This window comes from Rhynchophorus ferrugineus, unplaced genomic scaffold (genome assembly GCF_030347505.1).
Source record: "Rhynchophorus ferrugineus isolate W39M unplaced genomic scaffold, kcgeb_rfMv2 rfM4, whole genome shotgun sequence".
NCBI lineage: Eukaryota > Metazoa > Arthropoda > Insecta > Coleoptera > Curculionidae > Rhynchophorus > Rhynchophorus ferrugineus.
In genome coordinates, this window is record NW_027472583.1 from 12,099,141 (window position 1) to 12,122,327 (window position 23,187).

The 23,187-nt window shown below is 44.0% G+C and overlaps 1 protein-coding gene across 1 annotated transcript; it reads right to left on the reverse strand.

The window, feature by feature from the left end:
* Positions 1-23,131, reverse strand: LOC143196300 (uncharacterized). Its single transcript, XM_076403963.1, has 8 exons — positions 7,825-23,131; positions 6,708-7,589; positions 6,071-6,193; positions 5,677-6,005; positions 1,681-1,843; positions 1,474-1,623; positions 1,271-1,416; positions 1-313 (listed from the first exon to the last, which is right to left on the reverse strand). The coding sequence occupies exons 1-8, from the start codon at positions 23,129-23,131 to the stop codon at positions 62-64; spliced, it is 17,352 nt and encodes a 5,783-aa protein (XP_076260078.1). The 3' UTR covers positions 1-61.
* Positions 23,132-23,187: the final 56 nt, after the last annotated feature.

Here is a 23,187-nt window from a genome sequence, read left to right on the forward strand (position 1 = left end):
AAATCTTTATTAAATATATTTCTAATAAACTTTATAGCATATAATTTTATATTTCGGACTCTTAGAAATCTACGGGGGGCAATTTCGGTGGCGTTGATTTTCTCGGAGATCTACCAAGTAGAGGTTCCTTAACTGCGGACTCGACATCGAAATTCTTTCGTTTGCTTGAGGCTCTGTGTCGCAAGGAACCCTCGTAGGATGTAGATTGTTCGTTTTTGTTTCCGCTGGACCATACGATGATAACTATAATCATCAAAATCACGAGACCGAACGCCACTCCGACGTATATCTTGAATAGTTTAGTATCGGTGTACTGAAATCAAAAAGGTCTTACAGAACACGCGGCTATAATAGTGGGACTTATGAATTACAGAATTGTTGGAAGGGTCGTATATTATGAGTTTATGGTTATTGTGAGTATAATAATTGACAGGAGTCATAAGTTGCGTCGTTTATGTTAAATATTTAGGTCTACTGGAATAACTATCAGAGGGTGTTGTAGTTTTGAGCGGTTGTTTAGAAGGTATAAAAGTCTTGTTCCAAAGCCAAGTAGCAAGATGGCTGGAATAATTAGTAGAGGGCGTTGTAGTTTGTCTCCAGCGGATGTTGTGACAGTTCCGACATTTCGGGAATTTTTGAAAGTGTTATACTACAGGAAAATGAACAATATCTTACTATACGATTGGCTCGTTCTGTGCGTGTTTGGGAAAATTTTATGAAATTAATTAAAGGTAACAAAACATATTTTATTTTATAGGAGATAGAGGAAATTAAAACATTATAATGAAGCTGAGACGATGTGATATTAATCACCGTAAGTATCTGGTATTATAATATATATTGCTGATGTAAAGCTCAATCAGAAATGTAACTAAATTAAAAATAAGGGTAAGCATTTTAATATATACTAGATGTGATGACATTAACAAAATTATCAGCATATGGTAATTTTCAAAGCTCACATAATGACGGGGAGAGCCGTAGAGACGAGAATAGGCCTTTCTATTCTATTAGTAAGTACTTATTGATACAAGTTTGATTTTATTTGGGGTTATGTTTTTTAACTTTTAATTTCATTAATTGTCCTAAAATATTGATAAAAACATGTTTTTAGTTTTGAAGTAAGACGATAAAAGTGTGAAAGATAATAACGGTGGGATTTATACGTTAGAGAACCTTTGGATGAAACATGTATTATGAGTCCAGGGTAATTGTAAGTATGATTGACAATAATCACAAGTTGTTACTGTACTATGTCGTGATATCTTACCAACATCTTCAAACACATTTTGTCATCTACGGGTGAATTGCATTGTAGACAGGACTTTGATCCGGGCGTTGGCTGAAACTGACCCGACGGACAGGTCCTGCAGAAGGCTTCAGGATCGTCGCTAAAAGTATGCACAGGACATACAACTGAAAATGTAGCTCGTCTTTAACGGCTTGGGAGATTCGGCACCGGCCGAAACTTACCGCATACTCGTTGGCTCTTGTCTTCCAAGCCGTAGCCGGCCGGACAGGAGACAGTGACGCTTGGCGGCTTGGTGTCCACCTGGCTTCCTTCTTTCCCGCTAACGTTGGGCACGAATTTCAGTTTGTGTTCGGGATCAAGTTGTGTGTGAACTGCGCCAACGATAAAATGATTTAATACAATCGATAACGTAATTTTCGAAACCTTACCGGGTGTATTCTCCACGACCTCCGCGTTTCGGTATACTGTCTTCACGGCGTTCTCGTAAATCTTCAGTTTGCAGTTCACGTTGCAATCGTCGCTGCCGATTGACGTCAAAAAGTTGGTGTTCATCTTCAGCGCCACCGTAACGTTCACGAAGTTATCGTCAGCCTAAGGTGTGGTATTTTATAATATTATTAGGCTTATAAATTAGTTTTAAAGGTTTATTTTTTAAATTTTAAGCTTTATTCTTAAAAATCGGTACAATGTATTTTACTCAAAGTACTGTCCATCGCTAGCCCCTACTTTTAGCGCTGCCCAGACAGGCCATATGTCCGAACAAGTCGTAATCAGAAGGAGCAGGGTCTGGGGAATACGGCGGGTGGGGTAACACCTCCCATTTTAATGTTTCTAAGTATGTCACCGATTTTGTAACGTGTGGTTGATCATTGTCATGTTGAAGAATAACATTGTTGCGCCTTGGCTCGTATTCCGGCAGTTTTTCGTGGAGTGCTCCGTTCAAAAGCATCAGTTGTAGTAGATAGTGGTCCCCATTGACGGCTTCATTACGAATTAGCAGCTCGTAGTGTACTACATCAAGCTGGTCCCACCAAATACAATCCATACTCCAAATCGGTTTTGCCGGTTTACACGTGCGTGACCAGGTGGTCTTCATGATTGTTTTCGCTTTGGATTATTATAATGGATCCAATTTTCAATACTAGTAACAATTAGATGCAGAAAATCTTTCCGATTTTGCCGTTGAAGCAAAATTTTGCTCTGAATGGCCCTTGGTTTCAATTCATATGGAACAAGTTGTCCAAGCTTTTGGATCATTCCCATGTTCTTCAATAGTTTGGAAATGGTTTCTTGTATTATTCACCGCTTTTAAAACGCCTAAACCAGTATTCACATGTTGAAATCGATGGGTCATGGTTGTCATAAACTTTACACAGCATTCTTTAACCCGCCTTTTTCTCTAAAACTAAGTAAAAGTAAACGCAACTGCGGTGCAAATTCAGACATTTTTAAAGCACCGAAAAAATGTTTTGTTGACACTTCGACAGAATGACACATACTGGAAGGTGGAGCGTGTTAGTGAGGCTTCAACATGAAGTTGGTTACAAGTGTACCCGATGCGATTTATTACACTGCCACACCATCTATTGTAGATCCTTTAAAATTAATGTATAGGCACTATATAGAGCTGATTAATTTTTCTAATACTATGTTATTATTGAAATAACCTATTGGAAACATTGTGAGACTCAAATCAGAACAAGTAAAATCAGTTTACCTTGAGATAAAACAATAAAAAAGTGGAATGGGAAGCCGCGTCCTATTATTAAACATGACTTTATAATGTTGATATGTATATTATACTCTGAATTTTTAAAATATGCTGTCAGAATTTCGATCGAATCCAATAATCAATTCAATAATCGAATAGAAGTCTTTAATGGACCAAAGCTTGTTTTCCTTCTTCAGCAGGCTCCCCTCAAGCTGCACTAGGCTATCTATCTTATATCGGAAAGATCTTTATAATATATTATACTTATAATTTATTGGCCATTTGTAATAGCATTTTTGGCGAGGTGATCAGAAAGTTTGTTCCTAGGTCATGGCTGAGGATGCAGCATTCGCAAAGCAATTGAAGAATTTTCAGCAATTTTCAATTTTCAGTAGTGAATGTGACGAAAATACATTATCGATAGTTTACATTGAGTTTCGCGAGTCAAAACAGATAAGCCAGATTTTAATATGGCTATTAAGTGAGATTATAAGGTCTAGGGTCTCCTTTACTGTGATCATATCAGCAGTAAGAATAGTAGAAATAGATGGCAGAAATTTATTGTGACACCTATTGTGTATTGTGGCGTCTATTATTTTAGACTTAGAGCCATCCGCATAAACAACCTCACAATTTGCCAGTGAATGGCATGGCATGGAGTGAATGTAAATTTTGTTTATTACGGTTATATTTCTTAATGATTTCGCTCTGTTTTTGATTAGTATATACTGGCCCGACAATTTGGGCAGCTTTGGAAGGCGAACGAAAGAGATTTCGTCTCTCCATTAGTTTTCAATATAATATGATTGTTGATTCAATGTGGTTGATGAAATTATACGAAAACTTATTGAGAACATCAGATCGTTCGGTGATGATCGTACTATATTCGTAGGTACACATGTTGAAGCTTCTAACATTCATGATATTTCTTATTGCAGATTCATATGTCTTGAGAATTATGAAGAAAAGACCAAAGTTTTGATAACTGACGGATTGCCGGCTATTGTAAATCTCAACGAGGTCTAGTGAGAGCAAGTACTGATGCCAAATGGCTTGAACGTGTCTGTCGAACGGAGCGTGCACGAACACAGGCTTCTGTTTTATTTCAGGCTTATATTCATGATTGAAAAGCTGTGTAGATGTCATACACAGCTTTTGCAACAGCCAATTCTAGGCAAGGAGTTGTAGCATGATGCTTCATCACCAATATAATTGACGCCAAATTTGCATAATATTCCGAATAGTTTTTCAATGAAAACGTCAGATGTTCTCAATACTTAGTGCTCTTATATTCGTACATGTACAGTTAACTGTGTTTTATGATAATGTAATTTTTTTGTATCTACGTCATCAAGATGTTTAACGTATTGCCTGTCGAAATTTGTAACTTCCTTTCAGAATCAGACAATATTTTTCTTCTCTTTTTATTTAGTTAAAAAGAGACACAATACTGTCTGATTAGTTCAAACACGTAAACGAATGGGCCTGTCAAAGTCGTTCGACGTATGCAAAATTCTTGAAAGCAATAGTGATAAGAGTTTATAACTCTAACCCATAAAATATTGTACTGTAATGTTAAAATAATTTATATTTGATAACATTTTTGTTCAATTATTTTATTTAGATTAGAATTGTGTTGTATGTCAAAGCCAAACTGAACTAAAACTCAGAGTTGATGCGGTAACAAACATTGCGACGTTTTGAAGTCACAAATTTAAATGACGTATGTACAAAATAACTTTGAATGGACTATATATCAACTGCAATATACCTATTTACCAAAATGGGAGATCAAAGCAAAATTAAAAGAAAAAAAAAACTGAATATTAGCGAATAAAAATATTAATGTTACATCATAAGTGAGTGAGTTTAAATGTGATGCTTGTTGTGTAATTAGATCACATTAGTAATTTAGTAATCCATTTAAGATGCTACTTTTAGAGCGCAGTTGAGAAATACATTCGCCGCAGAAACAAATACGCAGGCTGAACTGGTTTGGATATCTCTGTCGAATGAACGGTGAACGATTGAATTGATGAAATCGCCCTTTTGAGTGACAAAAAAGACATTGAGGCAATCACAATCTCAACAACAATCTGAAAAATAGGAGACTGACATTGTCCGAGGCCAGAACGGCTCGTAGTCCTACAGCATTAACAGTAGTACTTTGTAATTGTTAACTTACTCTTAAAATTCTTAAGAAGATTAAAATGTTATGTTGTTGTTGATGTACCTAAAAGAACTATTTTTGTGTCAATTAAGTAAATTTTTAATGAAAATTAGATGGCACCGTTCTTGTTTATTATAATTTTGTTTCTTACTTGTACGTTACTTGTTCTTTACTTAATTTGAACATCACTAATGCTTAAAAATTAGTAGGGCTTATATATATAACTAGTTATAGGGCTAATTGCTTTTTTGCGATTATACTCGTAGAACCTAACGATAAGTAAGGTCAAATCGCTTTTTGTTTGTAAGTTTCTTTTACACCTTTTTACATATCCTTAACCGAAACTGTGGAGCAATAAAAATATTACTCACTCGATATAATAGTACTCATATATACGTAGAGAGATATGATTTAAAATTTTATATCTCATAATAAATAATACGTGCCAAAATTGTTAAACACTTAGAAATTAGTGACATCATCTCAAATGAATGTCTTTTCAGGCCACCTTTCAATTTAAATAATTTTAGACTTGAAACTTACCGTCGTTAAACATCTAGGTCTTTGTACATCAATTGAACAAACTTCATTCTCGCTATCGCACAAAATTGATGACATCATCTTTGGTAGATATATTTGTAGTACATCAGCCGTTTCCAAGTTACAGGTATCATTCAGCTTGTAAAATATGTTCATGTTGACACCGTAAATCGGAAATGTGACAAGTTCCAGTTCATGCCATTGAACATTATCCACTGAAGGAGCACCACCACCTCCCTCTTTTTCTCCCGTCAAACAGGTATAGTTTCCAGCATCTTTAATAGCCACCTCGTGTATGGTAAGCGTTGAGGTTTTTTCGGACAATATATGTTCTTGAAATAAATTTAAATGACAATTATACGAATAAATCGTAATGGTGTTAAAAGGAAATAATTACCTCCTTCGGGGAAAACGGATCTAAACTTCCACACGATATCTTTTTTGTCGTTCAAAAGATTATGTACTTTATTCTGACAAGGGATTCGTACGGTTTCTCCAGGTAAACTGAATATATTAATATCTGAAAACATCATCATTAACATATTATTCACTGAACAAATTAATGGTAACCAGATATTAATTCTTGCATCTCTCACTGACGAATCAACTATGTGAAAATGTGATTAAAGAATAGGAAAAATAGGTAAATAAAAATCACATGTGTTAATTATATTTTATTATTGTTAATTATTTTAGGATATTATTTCAATCTGCCTAAATAAGACTTAAAAGAGGTCTATATTCCACTGGTAAAACGTTAACTAAACTATATTTCATGACAACTGGCCAATAATGTTTCTTCAATATAAAAAAAGGTAAATGAATTAAAATAGTCAGTCTAAAATACCTTCACCATATAGTCGTCAATTGTGGTTGTGGAAAGTAGTGTAATACATGTGCTATGTGCTTTCAAGTAAATAAACAAATATACTTAATAATTATATCTCATGATTTCATTGCTTTCCTCGATGGTTAAAATTTATTTTGAAGGTATTTATATTTAAAAGTTAAAAAGCCTGTATACTAATTCTTACCTGTTGCGTTTAGATTGTAATCATTTTCGAATAGACTGTCCATGTTACTATGTTGTATTTGATCATCCTTCTTCTTTTTAGCTTCCAGATATAAGAGACTTCGTCTCTTTCTTTTGGTTGGCGTCGAGAAATTTCCTATGGTCAAGTCATTGGTAAGTCGCAAAAATTTCTCACAATAATTTGTTGCCGATTTAATTGGTTCTTTTCGATGGATTTTATCTAGTATGGACGCAACGAAGCTATTTATGTTGCAGAAGCAATTCTTGTCTTTGCCGTATTCTGACTTATTGCACGGTTCATGTGGAAGTTCCACCAATAAATCGAATTTTTTCGGTGTATAGCTCGTGTTCTCTACGCCGACGTTCAAATATTCCAAATCGAAATCAGTCAAGGGCTTGTCCAATACCTTTTCCAACGCAGTTTTATTCATCCTCTCTAGTTTATTTTTGGAATTGTTTACTATAATAACTCGAGGTTTCGAAGTCCTTTCTTTCGGTTTAGTTTCTTCAGAGGTGAACATTGGCGGCCCGTGAGTGTAATTAAACAAATTCACTGTAGATTCTTCCTCGGATGTAAAACCGGTCTCTTCACCATTTTCGCTCCCTTCTATTTCGGTTTCTCCTTCAGTAACATCTTTATCGTTAGCTTCTGTAGAAAGCTCCTTCATTTTTGCGGTGGTTTCGCTGACTCCTATGTAAGCTGTGTGAGGCTCTTTACTGGACCCTGTATTTTCATCACAGTATTCGCATGGAGTAGATTCCAGGCCAAAAATACCGGATTCATCCTCGGTCCTCGACACCAAATCGTTTGGATTGATGGTGGCTTTGGACTTATGATTATTGGTAAATTCGGTTTTGGTATGACCGTTCATCACATCAGGCACTGTATAAAAATGTACATTAAGATATAAAGGTAAAATAATGTCTTAAGGAACGTCACTGTCAGAGTGCAACAAGACAATTTAACTGTCACGTTTAACCTTTGTAATTTGAAAATTCTACCTTTATACGAATTGTATATCTTGTAATTTTATACTATATTACTCCATATAGAATATGGAGTAATATAATATAAGGTATTAATAAAGAGATGCTATTTAAAATAACATTAAACTTACCTGTTTTTTGTTCATTTTTCGGTTGTTCCGATTCAATCGGTAAATTGGCTTCGCTGGCATGTTCTACTTCCGGATTTTCTGACAGAGTTTCACTAGTGTGCTCTTCTTCAGCTTCTTCCGAATGAGCTTTGTCGGTATGTTGTTCTTCAGGTTCCTCTGAATGAGTTTCAGCTGTGTGCTCTTCAGCTTCTTCTGAATGGGCCGTGCTCGTGTACTCTTCTTCAGTTTCTTCTGAATGAGCTTCGCCGGTATGCTCTTCTTTAGGTTCCTCTGAGCGAGCTTCACCTGTGTGCTCTTCAGCTTCTTCTGAATGGGTCTTGCTCGTGTGCCCTTTTTCAGCTTCTTCCGAATGAGCTTCGACGGTATGCTCTTCTTCAGGTTCCTCTGAGCGAGCTTCACCTGTGTGCTCTTCAGCTTCTTCTGAATGGGCCTCGCTCATGTGCTCTTTTTCAGCTTCTTCCGAATGAGCTTCGACTGTTTGTTCTTCAGGTTCTCCTGAGCGAGCTTCTCCTGTGTGTTCTTCAGCTTCTTCTGAATGAGCCTCGCTCGTGTGCTCTTCTTCAGCTTCTTCCGAGTGAGCTTTGCTGGTATGTTCTTCGGGTTCTTCTGACAGAGTTTCGCTAGTGTGTTTTCCTTCAGCTCCTTCCGAATGAGCTTCGCCGGTATGTTCTTCTTTAGGCTCCTCTGAGCGAGCTTCTCCTGTGTGCTCTTCAGCTTCTTCTGAATGGGTCTCGCTCGTGTGCACTTCTTCAGCTTCTTCCGAATGAGCTTTGCCGGTATGTTCTTCTGGTTCTTCTGACGGAGTTTCGCTAGTGTGCTCTTCTTCAGCTTCTTCCGAATGATCTTCGCCGGTATGTTCTTCTTCAGGTTCCTCTGAGCGAGCTACACTTGTGTGCTCTTCAGCTTCTTCTGAATAGGCCTCGCTCGTGTGGTCTTCAGCTTCTTCCGAATGAGCTACGACGGTTTGTTCTTCTTCAGGTTCCTCTGGGCGAGCTTCATCTGTGTGCTCTTCAGGTTCTTCTGAATGAGCCTCGCTCGTGTGCTCTTTTTCAGCTTCTTCGGAATGAGCTTCGACGGTTTGTTCTTCCGGTTCCTCTGAGCGAGCTTCTCCTGTGTGCTCTTTAGCTTCTTCTGAATGGGCCTCGCTCGTGTGCACTTCTTCAGCTTCTTCCGAATGATCTTCGCCGGTATGTTCTTCTTCAGGTTCCTCTGAGCGAGCCTCACCTGTGTGCTCTTCAGCTTCATCTGAATGGGCCTCGCTCCTGTGCTGTTCTTCAGCTTCTCCCGAATGAGCTTCGACGGTATGTTCTTCTTCAGGTTCCTCTGAGCGAGCTTCACCAGTGTGCTCTTCAGCTTCTTCTGAAAGAGTCTTGCTTGTGTGCTTTTCTTCAGCTTCTTCCGAGTGAGTTTCGATGGTATGTTCTTCTTCAGGTTCCTCTGAGCGAGCTTCACCTGTGTGCTCTTCAACTTCTTCTGAATGAACTTCGCTCGTGCGCTCTTCTTCAGCTTCTTCTGAATGGGCCTCGCTAGTGTGCTCTTCTTCAGCTTCCTCCGAATGAGCTTCGCCGGTATGTTCTTCAGCTTGTTCCGAATGAGCTTCGCCGGTATGTTCTTCTTCAGGTTCCTCTGAGCGAGCTTCACCTGTGTGCTCTTCAGCTTCTTCTGAATGAACTTCGCTCGTGCGCTCTTCTTCAGCCTCTTCCGAGTGAGCTTCGATGGTATGTTCTTCTTCAGGTTCTTCTGAGCGAGCTTCACCTGTGTGCTCTTCAACTTCTTCTGAATGAACTTCGCTCGTGCGCTCTTCTTCAGCTTCTTCTGAATGGGCCTCGCTCGTGTGCTCTTCTTCAGCTTCCTCCGAATGAGCTTCGCCGGTATGTTCTTCAGCTTGTTCCGAATGAGCTTCGCCGGTATGTTCTTCTTCAGGTTCCTCTGAGCGAGCTTCACCTGTGTGCTCTTCAGCTTCTTCTGAATGAACTTCGCTCGTGCGCTCTTCTTCAGCCTCTTCCGAGTGAGCTTCGACGGTATGTTCTTCAGGTTCCTCTGAATGAGTTTCGCCTGTGTGCTCTTCTGCTGCTTCTGAATGTGCCTCGCTAGTGTGCTCTTCTTTAGCTTCTTCCGAATGAGCTTCGACGGTATGTTCTTCAGGTTCCTCTGAATGAGTTTCGCCTGTGTGCTCTTCTGCTGCTTCTGAATGTACCTCGCTAGTGCGATCTTCTTCAGCTTCTTCCGAATGAGCTTCGCTGGTATGTTCTTCTTCAGGTACTTCTGAACGAGCTTCACTTGTGTGCTCTTCAGCTTCTTCTGAATGAACTTCGCTCGTGCGCTCTTCTTCAGCTTCTTCCGAGTGAGCTTCGATGGTATGTTCTTCTTCAGGTTCCTCTGAGCGAGCTTCACCTGTGTGCTCTTCAGCTTCTTCTGAATGGGCCTCGCTCGTGTGCTCTTCTTCAGTTTCCTCCGAATGAGCTTTGCCGGTATGTTCTTCTGGTTCTTCTGGTTCTTCTGACGGAGTTTCGCTAGTGTGCTCTTCTTCAGCTTCTTCCGAATGATCTTCGCCTGTATGTTCTTCTTCAGTTTCCACTGAGTGAGCTTCACCTGTGTGCTCTTCAGCTGCTTCTGAATGTGCCTCGCTCGTGTGCTCTTCTTCAGCTTCTTCCGAATGAGCTTCGCCGGTATGTTCTTCTTCAGGTTCCTCTGAGCGAGCTTCGCCTGTGTGCTTTTCTGCTGCTTCTGAATGTACCTCGCTAGTGAGCTCTTCTTCAGCTTCTTCCGAATGAGCTTCGCTGGTATGTTCTTCTTCAGGTTCCTCTGAGCGAGCTTCACCTGTGTGCTCTTCAGCTTCTTCTGAATGGGCCTCGCTCGTGTGCTCTTCTTCAGTTTCCTCCGAATGAGCTTTGCCGGTATGTTCTTCTTCAGGTTCCTCTGAGCGAGCTTCGCCTGTGTGCTTTTCTGCTGCTTCTGAATGTACCTCGCTCGTGCGCTCTTCTTCAGCTTCTTCCGAGTGAGCTTCGATGGTATGTTCTTCTTCAGGTTCCTCTGAGCGAGCTTCACCTGTGTGCTCTTCAGCTTCTTCTGAATGGGCCTCGCTCGTGTGCTCTTCTTCAGTTTCCTCCGAATGAGCTTTGCCGGTATGTTCTTCTGGTTCTTCTGGTTCTTCTGACGGAGTTTCGCTAGTGTGCTCTTCTTCAGCTTCTTCCGAATGATCTTCGCCTGTATGTTCTTCTTCTGTTTCCACTGAGTGAGCTTCACCTGTGTGCTCTTCAGCTGCTTCTGAATGTGCCTCGCTCGTGTGCTCTTCTTCAGCTTCTTCCGAATGAGCTTCGCCGGTATGTTCTTCTTCAGGTTCCTCTGAGCGAGCTTCGCCTGTGTGCTCTTCAGCTTCTTCTGAATGTGCCTCGCTCGTGTGCTCTTCTTCAGCTTCTTCCGAATGAGCTTCGCCGGTATGTTCTTCTTCAGTTTCCACTGAGTGAGCTTCACCTGTGTGCTCTTCAGCTGCTTCTGAATGTACCTCGCTAGTGTGCTCTTCTTCAGCTTCTTCTGAATGTGCCTCGCTCGTGTGCTCTTCTTCAGCTTCTTCCGAATGAACTTCGCCGGTATGTTCTTCAGTTTCTTCCGAATGAGCTTCGCCGGTATGTTCTTCTTCAGGTTCCTCTGAGCGAGCTTCACTTGTGTGCTCTTCAGCTTCTTCTGAATGAACTTCGCCCGTGCGCTCTTCTTCAGCTTCTTCCGAGTGAGCTTCGATGGTATGTTCTTCTTCAGGTTCTTCTGAGCGAGCTTCACCTGTGTGCTCTTCAGCTTCTTCTGAATGGACCTCGCTCGTGTGCTCTTCTTCAACTTCCCCCGAATGAGCTTCGCCGGTATGTTCTTCAGCTTCTTCCGAATGAGCTTCGCCGGTATGTTCTTCTTCAGGTTCCTCTGAGCGAGCTTCACTTGTGTGCTCTTCAGCTTCTTCTGAATGAACTTCGCTCGTGCGCTCTTCTTCAGCTTCTTCCGAGTGAGATTCGATGGTATGTTCTTCTTCAGGTTCCTCTGAGCGAGCTTCACCTTTGTGCTCTTCAGATTCTACTGAATGAGCCTCGTTCGTGTGCTCCTCTTCAGCATCTTCCGAATGAGCCTTGCCGGTATGTCCTTCTGGTTCTTCTGACAGAGATTCGCTAGTGTGCTCTTCTTCAGTTTCTTCCGAATGAGCTTCAACTGTATGTTCTTTTTCAGTTTCTTCTGAGCGAGCTTCACCTGTGTGCTCTTCAGCTTCTTCTGCGTGGACCCCGCTCGTGTGCTCTTCTTCAACTTCTCCAGAATGAGCTTCGCTCGTGTGAACTACATCGGTTCGTTCTGAATATGCCTCGCTCGTGTGGTCTTCACCTTCTTCCGAATGAGTTTCGATCGTATGTTCTTCAGGTCCCTCTGAGTGAGTTTCGCCTGTTTCCTCTTCAGCTTCTTCTGAATAGGCCCCTCTCGTGTGCTCTTCTTCAGCTTCTTCCGAGTGAGCTTCGATCGTATGTTCTTCAGGTCCCTCTGAGTGAGTTTCGCCTGTGTCCTCTTCAGCTTCTTCTGAATAGGCCCCGCTCGTGTGCTCTTCTTCAGCTTCTTCTGAATGAGCTTCGCCTGTATGTTTTTCTTCAGGTTCCACCGAGTGAGCTTCACCTGTGTGCTCTTCAGCTGCCTCTGGATGGGCCTCGCTTTTGTGCTCTTCTTCATTTTCTTCTGAACGACTTTCGCCTGTATGTTCTTCTTCAGGTTCCACTGAGTGAGCTTCACCTGTGTGCTCTTCAGCTGCTTCTGAATGTGCCTCGCTCGTGTGCTCTTCTTCAGCTTCTTCTGAATGACTTTCGCCCGTATGTTCTTCTTCTGTTTCCGCTGAGTGAGCTTCACCAGTGTGCTCTTCAGCTGCTTCTGAATGTGACTCGCTCGTGTGCTCTTCTTCAGCTTCTTCTGAATGACTTTCGCCTGTATGTTCTTCTTCAGGTTCCACTGAGTGAGCTTCACCTGTGTGCACTTCAGCTTCTTCTGAATGAGCTTCGACGGTATGTTCTTCAGGTTCCTCTGAATGAGTTTCGCCTGTGTGCTCTTCTGCTGCTTCTGAATGTGCCTCGCTAGTGTGCTCTTCTTCAGCTTCTTCCGAATGAGCTTCGACGGTATGTTCTTCAGGTTCCTCTGAATGAGTTTCACCTGTGTGCTCTTCTGCTGCTTCTGAATGTACCTCGCTAGTGCTCTCTTCTTCAGCTTCTTCCGAATGAGCTTCGCTGGTATGTTCTTCTTCAGGTTCTTCTGAGCGAGCTTCACTTGTGTGCTCTTCAGCTTCTTCTGAATGGGCCTCGCTCGTGTGCTCTTCTTCAGTTTCCTCCGAATGATCTTTGCCGGTATGTTCTTCTGGTTCTTCTGGTTCTTCTGACGGAGTTTCGCTAGTGTGCTCTTCTTCAGCTTCTTCCGAATGATCTTCGCCTGTATGTTCTTCTTCAGTTTCCACTGAGTGAGCTTCACCTGTGTGCTCTTCAGCTGCTTCTGAATGTGCCTCGCTCGTGTGCTCTTCTTCAGCTTCTTCCGAATGAGCTTCGCTGGTATGTTCTTTTTCAGGTTCTTCTGAGCGAGCTTCACCTGTGTGCTCTTCAGCTTCTTCTGAATGGGCCTCGCTCGTGTGCTCTTCTTCAGCTTCCTCCGAATGAACTTCGCCGGTATGTTCTTCAGTTTCTTCCGAATGAGCTTCGCCGGTATGTTCTTCTTCAGGTTCCTCTGAGCGAGCTTCACTTGTGTGCTCTTCAGCTTCTTCTGAATGAACTTCGCTGGTGCGCTCTTCTTCAGCCTCTTCCGAGTGAGCTTCGACGGTATGTTCTTCAGGTTCCTCTGGATGAGTTTCGCCTGTGTCCTCTTCAGCTTCTTCTGAATAGGCCCCGCTCGTGTGCTCTTCTTCAGCTCCTTCTGAATGACTTTCGCCCGTATGTTCTTCTTCTGTTTCCGCTGAGTGAGCTTCACCAGTGTGCTCTTCAGCTGCTTCTGAATGTGCCTCGCTCGTGTGCTCTTCTTCAGCTTCTTCTGAATGACTTTCGCCCGTATGTTCTTCTTCTGTTTCCGCTGAGTGAGCTTCACCAGTGTGCTCTTCAGCTGCTTCTGAATGTGACTCGCTCGTGTGCTCTTCTTCAGCTTCTTCTGAATGACTTTCGCCCGTATGTTCTTCTTCTGTTTCCGCTGAGTGAGCTTCACCAGTGTGCTCTTCAGCTGCTTCTGAATGTGACTCGCTCGTGTGCTCTTCTTCAGCTTCTTCTGAATGACTTTCGCCCGTATGTTCTTCTTCTGTTTCCGCTGAGTGAGCTTCACCAGTGTGCTCTTCAGCTGCTTCTGAATGTGCCTCGCTCGTGTGCTCTTCTTCAGCTTCTTCTGAATGACTTTCGCCTGTATGTTCTTCTTCAGGTTCCGCTGAGTGAGCTTCACCAGTGTGCTCTTCAGCTGCTTCTGAATGTGACTCGCTCGTGTGCTCTTCTTCAGCTTCTTCTGAATGACTTTCGCCTGTATGTTCTTCTTCAGGTTCCACTGAGTGAGCTTCACCTGTGTGCACTTCAGCTTCTTCTGAATGAGCTTCGACGGTATGTTCTTCAGGTTCCTCTGAATGAGTTTCGCCTGTGTGCTCTTCTGCTGCTTCTGAATGTGCCTCGCTAGTGTGCTCTTCTTCAGCTTCTTCCGAATGAGCTTCGACGGTATGTTCTTCAGGTTCCTCTGAATGAGTTTCACCTGTGTGCTCTTCTGCTGCTTCTGAATGTACCTCGCTAGTGCTCTCTTCTTCAGCTTCTTCCGAATGAGCTTCGCTGGTATGTTCTTCTTCAGGTTCTTCTGAGCGAGCTTCACTTGTGTGCTCTTCAGCTTCTTCTGAATGGGCCTCGCTCGTGTGCTCTTCTTCAGTTTCCTCCGAATGATCTTTGCCGGTATGTTCTTCTGGTTCTTCTGGTTCTTCTGACGGAGTTTCGCTAGTGTGCTCTTCTTCAGCTTCTTCCGAATGATCTTCGCCTGTATGTTCTTCTTCAGTTTCCACTGAGTGAGCTTCACCTGTGTGCTCTTCAGCTGCTTCTGAATGTGCCTCGCTCGTGTGCTCTTCTTCAGCTTCTTCCGAATGAGCTTCGCTGGTATGTTCTTTTTCAGGTTCTTCTGAGCGAGCTTCACCTGTGTGCTCTTCAGCTTCTTCTGAATGTTCCTCGCTCGTGTGCTCTTCTTCAGCTTCCTCCGAATGAACTTCGCCGGTATGTTCTTCAGTTTCTTCCGAATGAGCTTCGCCGGTATGTTCTTCTTCAGGTTCCTCTGAGCGAGCTTCACTTGTGTGCTCTTCAGCTTCTTCTGAATGAACTTCGCTGGTGCGCTCTTCTTCAGCCTCTTCCGAGTGAGCTTCGACGGTATGTTCTTCAGGTTCCTCTGGATGAGTTTCGCCTGTGTCCTCTTCAGCTTCTTCTGAATAGGCCCCGCTCGTGTGCTCTTCTTCAGCTCCTTCTGAATGAGCTTCGCCTGTATGTTTTTCTTCAGGTTCCACTGAGTGAGCTTCACCTGTGTGCTCTTCAGCTGCTTCTGAATGTGCCTCGCTCGTGTGATCTTCTTCAGCTTCTTCTGAATGACTTTCGCCTGTATGTTCTTCTTCAGGTTCCACTGAGTGAGCTTCACCTGTGTGCTCTTCAGCTGCTTCTGTATGGGCCTCGCCCTTGTGCTCTTCTTCAGTTTCTTCTGAACGACCTTCGCCTGTATGTTCTTCTTCAGGTTCCACTGAGTGAGCTTCACCTGTGTGCTCTTCAGCTGCTTCTGAATGTGCCTCGCTCGTGTGCTCTTCTTCAGCTTCTTCTGAATGACTTTCGCCTGTATGTTCTTCTTCTGTTTCCGCTGAGTGAGCTTCACCTGTGTGCTCTTCTGCTGCTTCTGAATGTGCCTCGCTAGTGTGCTCTTCTTCAGCTTCTCCCGAATGAGCTTCGCCGGTATGTTCTTCTTCAGGTTCCTCTGAGCGAGCTTCACCTGTGTGCTCTTCAGCTGCTTCTGAATGGGCCTCGCTCTTTTTCTCTTCTTCAGTTTCTTCTGAACGAGCTTCGCCTGTATGTTCTTCAGTTTCCACTGAGTGAGCTTCACCTGTGTGCTCTTCAGCTGCTTCTGAATGGGCCTCGCTCTTTTGCTCTTCTTCAGTTTCTTCTGAACGAGCTTCGCCTGTATGTTCTTTAGGTTCCACTGAGTGAGCTTCACCTGTGTGCACTTCAGCTGCTTCTGAATGGGCCTCGCTCTTGTGCTCTTCTTCAGTTTCTTCTGAACGAGCTTCGCCTGTATGTTCTTCTTCGGTTTCCACTGAGTGAGCTTCACCTGTGTGCTCTTCAGCTGCTTCTGAATGTGCCTCGCTCGTGTGCTCTTCTTCAGCTTCTTCTGAATGAGCTTCGAGGGTATGTTCTTCAGGTTCCTCTGAATGAGTTTCGCCTGTGTGCTCTTCTGCTGCTTCTGAATGTGCCTCGCTAGTGTGCTCTTCTTCAGCTTCTCCCGAATGAGCTTCGACCGTATGTTCTTCAGGTCCCTTTGAGTGAGCTTCAGCTGTGTGCTCTTCTGCTGCTTTTGAATGTGCCTCGCTAGTGTGCTCTTCTTCAGCTTCTCCCGAATGAGCTTCGCCGGTATGTTCTTCTTCAGGTTCCTCTGAGCGAGCTTCACCTGTGTGCTCTTCAGCTGCTTCTGAATGGGCCTCGCTCTTTTGCTCTTCTTCAGTTTCTTCTGAACGAGCTTCGCCTGTATGTTCTTCAGGTTCCACTGAGTGAGCTTCACCTGTGTGCTCTTCAGCTGCTTCTGAATGTTCCTCGCTCGTGTGCTCTTCTTCAGATTCTTCCGAATGAGCTTCGACGGTATGTTCTTCAGATTCCTCTGAATGAGTTTCGTCTGTGTGCCCTTCAGCTTCTTCTGAATGGGCCTCACTCATGTGCTCTTCTTCAGCTTCTTCCGAATGAGCTTCGGCGGTGTGTTCTTCAGGTTCCTCTGAGTGATTTACGCCTGCGTGCTCTTCAGCTTCTTCTGAATGGGCCTCGCTCATGTGCTTGTCTTCAGCTTCTTCCGAATGAGCTTCGCCGGTATGTTCTTCAGGTTCCAGTGAGTGGGCTTCACCTGTGTGCTCTTCAGCTGCTTCTGAATGGGCCTCGCTCGTGTGCTCTTCTTCAGCTTTTTCTAAATGGGCCTCTTCAGTTTGTTTCGAATGAGTTTCTTCGATATGTTCCTGTTCAGGTTCCACTGAGTGAGCTTCTCCTGTGTGCTCTTCAGCTTGCTCTGAATGGGCCTCACTGGTGAGCTCTTCTTCAGCTTCTTCCGAATGGGCTTCGACGGCATGTTCTTCAGGTTCCTCTGAGTGAGTTTCGCCTGTGTGCTCTTCAGCTCTTTCTGAATGGGCCCCGCTCGTGTGCTCTTCTTCAGCTCCTTCCGAATGAGCTTCGACTGTATGTTCTTCATTTTCCTCTGAGTAAGCTTCGCTCGCGTTCTCTTCTTCAGCTTTTTCGGAATGAGCTTCAGCGGTATGTTCTTCTTCGGGTTCCTCTGAATGAGTTTCGCCTCTGTGCTCTTCAGTTTCTTCTGAATGGGCCTCGCTCGTGTGCTCTTCTTCAGCTACTCCCGATTGAGCTTCGACGGTATGTTCTTCTTCAGGTTCCTCTGAACGAGCTTCGCTCGTGTGCTCTTCTTCAATTTCTTCCGAATGAGCTTCGACTGAATGTTCTACTTCGTTTTCCTCTGAGTAAGCTTCGCTCGTGTTCTCTTCAGCTTTATCCGAATGACCTTCAATGGTATATTCTTCTTCAGATTCCTCTGAATGAGTTTCACCTCTGTGCTCTTCAGCTTCTTCTGAATGGGCCTCGCTCGTGTGTTCATCTTTAGCTTCTTCTGAATGGGCCTCGCTCGTTTTCTCTTCTTCAGCTTCTTCCGAATTAGCTTCGCTGGTATGTTCTTTTTCATTTTCCTCTGAGTGGGATATACCTGTGTGCTCTTCAGATTTTTCTGAATGAGCTTCGCTCGTGTGCTCTTCTTCGGCTTCTTCTGAATGAGCCTCTACGGTATGTTCTTCTTCATGTTTCTCTGAGTGGGCTTTACCTGCCTGCTCTTCAGGCTCTTCCGAATAAGCTTCGCTCGTGTGCTCTAATTCGGTTTCTTCTGAATGGGCCTCGCTCGAGTGCTCTTCTTCAGCTTCTTCCGAATGAGCTTCGATGGTATGTTCTTCTTCAGGTCCCTCTGAATGAGCTGTACCTGTGTGCTCTTCAGAATCTTCTGAATGAGCTTCGCTCGTGTGCTCTTCTTCGGCTTCTTCTGAATGAGCCTCGAGGGTATGTTCTTCTTCATGTTTCTCTGTGTGGGCTTTACCTGTCTGCTCTTCAGGCTCTTCTGAATGAGCTTCGCTCGTGTGCTCTAATTCGATTTCTTCTGAATGGGCCTCGCTCGAGTGCTCTTCTTCAGCTTCTTCTGAATGAGCTTCGACGGTATGTTCTTCTTGATGTTCCTCTGACTGGGCTTTATTTGTGTGTTCTTCAGGCCCCTCCGAATGAGCTTCGCTCGTGTGATCTAGTTCAGTTTCTTCTGAAAGGGCCTTGCTCGTTTTCGCTTCTTCAGCTTCTTTCGAATTAGCTTCGCTGGTGTGTTCTTCTTCATGTTCCTCTGAGTGGGATTTACCTGTGTGCTCCTCAGATTCCTCTGAATGAGCTTCGTTCGTGTGCTCTTCTTCAGCTTCTTCTGAATGAGCTTCGGTTTTATTCTTCTCAGTATTCTTGGATTGAGCTTCGCTTGTGTCTTCTTCCTCAGTTTTTTTTAAATAATACTGACTGGTATATACCTCCTCAGGCTCCAGGAAACTCTTCGTTTTCTCTGAAGATTTGTTTATGAAACTTTCAGTATGCTGCTTTAATTTTTTGGTGGTTTTTTTCTGGGGATTTATATCACAATACTGACAGGGAGTTGTTTGAAAGTCAAAAATATTAAGCTTATTTCCCAGAATATCTGGTATTTCTGCCATTTGATATAGCATTGTTGGAGATGCAATAAAATTTCGTGTTCGCTGCTCTTCAGTTTCCCTTAATTGACTTTCCCTTGTATATGCCTTTTTTGTGTTGTCCGTTTGGAACTTCAGATTGTACTCTTCACTTTTTTCTGTTGATTGTGCCGCTATTTTTTGTTTCTGTTTTGGTTCCACTGAATGAAACTTGCTGATATTCCCTTCCTCTGTTTGCTCCGATTGAACTTCTTGAGTGCGGGTTTGTTCTGTTCTTACTGATTTAGCCCCACTCAAGTGTTTTTGTTCAGATTCTTTCATGTTAGCTGTACTTGTGTACTCTTTTTCCCTTTCATTTGATTGAACCTCTATAGTGTGAGTTTCTTCTGGTTCTACTAAGTGTGTCTTACTGGTGCGTACTTTTTTAGATTCATCTGCGTGGCCTTCACTAACACGATCTTCTGCTTTTGACTGGATCTCTATAGTGTTGATTTCCTCTGGTTTCATTGAATATGCTTCAGTAGTGTGTTCCTCCTCAGATTCTTCTACGTAAGCTGTGCTTTTCTGTTCCTCTTCTGTTTCCTCAGGTTCTTCCGAATGAGCTCTGCTAATGTGCTCTCCTTTCGGTTCCTCCGATTGGGTTTCATCGGTGTGGTTTCCTTCCATGCCTTCGGAATGGACTTTACTGGCGTGCTTTTCTTCAGTTTCTCCTGAATGAGCTTCGCTGGTAGGTTTTTCTTCAGTTTCCTCTGAAGGAGTTTCACCTGTGTGTTCTTCAGGCCTCTTTGAATGGACCTCGCTCGTGTGCTCTTTTTCCGGCACTTCTGAATGGGCCTCACTAGGCTCTCGTTCAGTTTCTTCTGAATTAGCTTCGCTTGTGTGTTCTTCAGTGTCCCCTGGGTGAGGTTCGCTAGTATATTCTACTTCAGCTTGTTTAGAATTGGCTTCGCCGGTATGTTCTTCAGGTTCGTTTGAGTGAGTTTCGATTGTGTGCTCTTCAGGTTCTTCTGAGTGAACTTCGATTGTGTGCTCTTCAGGTTCTTCTGAGTGAGCTTCAATTGTGTGCTCGTCTGGCTCCTCTGAGTGAGTTTCGATTCTGTGCTCTTCATGCTCCATTGGATGAGCCTCGCTAGTGTGCTCTACCTCAGCTTCTTCAGAATGAGCTTTGCCGGTATGTTCTTCTTCAGGTTCTTCTGAGTGAGCTTCGATTGTGTGCCCTTCAGGCTCCTCTGAGTGAGCTTCGACTGTGTGCCCTTCAGGCGCCTCTGAATGAGCCTCGCTAGTGTGTCCTACCTCAGCTTCTTCCGAATGGGCTTCGCCGGTATGTTCTTCTTCAATCTCCTCTGAGTTCGTTTCGATTGTGTGCTTTTCAGGCTCCCCTGGATGAGCCTCGCTAGTGTGCTCTACTTCAACTTCTTCAAGGTGAGCTTCGTCGGTATGCTCTTCAGGTTCCTCTGAGTGAGTTTCGATTGTGTGCTCTTCATGCTCCATTGGATGAGCCTCGCTAGTGTGCTCTACCTCAGCTTCTTCAGAATGAGCTTTGCCGGTATGTTCTTCTTCAGGTTCTTCTGAGTGAGCTTCGATTGTGTACCCTTCAGGCTCGTCTGAATGAGCCTCGCTAGTGTGCCCTACCTCAGCTACTTCCGAATGGGCTTCGCCGGTATGTTCTTCAGTTTCCTCTGAGTTAGTTTCTATTGTGTGCTTTTTAGGCTCCTCTAGATGAGCCTCGCTAGTGGGTCTTACTTCAGGCTCTTCAGAATAAGCTTCGCCGTTGTGTTCTTCAGGTTCCTCTGAGACAGTTTCGATTGTGTGCTCTTCAGGCTCCTCTGCATGAGCCTCGCTAGTATGCTCTACCTCAGCTTTTTCAGAATGAGCTTCGCCGGTATGTTCTTCTTCAGTTTCCTCTGAGATAGTTTCGATTGTGTACTTTTCAGTCTCCCCTGGATGAACCTCGCTAGTGTTCTCTACTTCAGCTTCTTCAGAATGTGCTTCTCCGGTATTTTCTTTTTCAGGTTCCTCTGAGTGAGTTTTGATTGAGTGTTCTTCAGGCTCCATTGGATGAGCCTCGCTAGTGTGCTCTACTTCAGCTTCTTCAGAATATGCTTTATCTACTTCTTCAGGTTCCTCTGAGTGGGTTTCGATTGTGTGCTCTTCAGGTTCTTCTGAGTGAGCTTCGATTGTGTGCTCTTCAGATTCCTCTGAGTTAGTTTCGTTTGTGTGCTCCTCATGCTCCATTGGATGAGCCTCGCTAGTGTGCTCTACCTCAGCTTCTTCAGAATGACTTTCGCCGGTATGTTCTTCTTCAGGTTCTTCTGAGTGAGCTTCGATTGTGTGCCCTTCATGCTCCTCTGAGTGAGCTTCGACTGTGTGCCCTTCAGGCTCCTCTGAATGAGCCTCGCTAGTGTGTCCTACCTCAGCTTCTTCCGAATGGGCTTCGCCGGTATGTTCTTCTTCAATCTCCTCTGAGTGGGTTTCGATTGTGTGCTCTTCAGGTTCTTCTGAGTGAGCTTCGATTGTGTGCTCTTCAGATTCCTCTGAGTTAGTTTCGTTTGTGTGCTCCTCATGCTCCATTGGATGAGCCTCGCTAGTGTGCTCTACCTCAGCTTCTTCAGAATGACTTTCGCCGGTATGTTCTTCTGAGTGAGCTTCGACTGTGTGCCCTTCAGGCTCCCCTGGATGAGCTTCGCTAGTGAACTCTACCTCAGCTTCTTCCGAATGAGCTTCGCCGGTATGTTCTTCTTCAGGTTCTTCTGAGTGAGCTTCGATTGTGTTTCCTTCAGGCTCCTCTGAATGAGCGTCGCTAGTGTGCCCTACCTCAGCTTCTTTAGAATGAGCTTCGCCGGTATGTTCTTCTTCAGGTTCCTCTGAGTGAGTTTCGATTGTGTGCACTTCAGGTTCCTCTGAGTGAGTTTCGATTGAGTGCTCTTCAGGCTCCATTGGATGAGCCTCGCTAGTGTGCTCTACCTCAGCTTCTTCAGAATGACTTTCGCCGGTATGTTCTTCTGAGTGAGCTTCGACTGTGTGCCCTTCAGGCTCCCCTGGATGAGCTTCGCTAGTGAACTCTACCTCAGCTTCTTCCGAATGAGCTTCGCCGGTATGTTCTTCTTCAGGTTCTTCTGAGTGAGCTTCGATTGTGTTTCCTTCAGGCTCCTCTGAATGAGCCTCGCTAGTGTGCCCTACCTCAGCTTCTTCCGAATGGGCTTCGCCGGTATGTTCTTCTTCAGTTTCCTCTGAGTTAGTTTTGATTGTGTGCTCTTCAGGCTCCTCTGAATGAGCCTCGCTAGTGTGCCCTACCTCAGCTTCTTTAGAATGAGCTTCGCCGGTATGTTCTTCTTCAGGTTCCTCTGAGTGAGTTTCGATTGTGTGCACTTCAGGTTCCTCTGAGTGAGTTTCGATTGTGTGCCCTTCAGTCTCCTCTGAATGAGCTTCGCTAGTGTGCTCTACTTCAGCTTCTTCAGAATGAGCTACGCCGGTATATTCTTCTTCAGATTCCTCTGAGTGAGTTTCGATTGTGTGCTCTTCAGGCTCCACTATATGAGACTCGCTAGTGTGCTCTTCTTCGGCTTCTCCAGAATGATCTTTGCCGGTATTTTCTTCATGTTCCTCTGAGTGAGTTCCGGTTGTGTGCTTTTCAGGTTCCACTGAATGAGCCTCGCTAGTGAGCTCTTCCTCAATTTCTTCAGTATGAGTTTCGCCTGTATGTTCTTCAGGTTCCTCTGAGTGAGTTTCGATTGTGTGCCCTTCAGGCTCCACTGAATGTTTCTTGCTAGTGTGCTCTACTTCAGCTTCTTCAGAATGAGCTTCACCGGTTTGTTCTTCTTCAGGTTCCTCTGAGTGAGTTTCGATTGTGTGCTCTTCAGGCTCCACTATATGAGACTCGCTAGTGTGCTCTTCTTCGGCTTCTCCAGAATGATCTTTGCCGGTATTTTCTTCATGTTCCTCTGAGTGAGTTCCGGTTGTGTGCTTTTCAGGTTCCACTGAATGAGCCTCGCTAGTGAGCTCTTCCTCAATTTCTTCAGTATGAGTTTCGCCTGTATGTTCTTCAGGTTCCTCTGAGTGAGTTTCGATTGTGTGCCCTTCAGGCTCCACTGAATGTTTCTTGCTAGTGTGCTCTACTTCAGCTTCTTCCGAATGGGCTTCGCCGGTATGTTCTTCTTCAGTTTCCTCTGAGTTAGTTTCGATTGTGTGCTCTTCAGGCTCCTCTGGATGAGCCTCGCTAGTGTGCCCTACCTCAGCTTCTTTAGAATGAGCTTCGCCGGTATGTTCTTCTTCAGGTTCCTCTGAGTGAGTTTCGATTGTGTGCATTTCAGGTTCCTCTGAGTGAGTTTCGATTGAGTGCTCTTCAGGCTCCATTGGATGAGCCTCGCTAGTGCTCTCTACTTCAGCTTCTTCAGAATATGCTTCGCCGG

Coding starts and splice junctions, on each gene's coding strand:
- LOC143196300 (XM_076403963.1), bottom strand. CDS start 23,131: ATGGAGCCTGAAGAGCACTCAATCGAAACTCACTCAGAGGAACCTGAA. Junction 6,194..6,707: donor TTACAATCTAAACGCAACAG/GTAAGAATTAGT, acceptor TGATGTTTTCAG/ATATTAATATATTCAGTTTA. Junction 6,006..6,070: donor ATCCGTTTTCCCCGAAGGAG/GTAATTATTTCC, acceptor ATTTATTTCAAG/AACATATATTGTCCGAAAAA.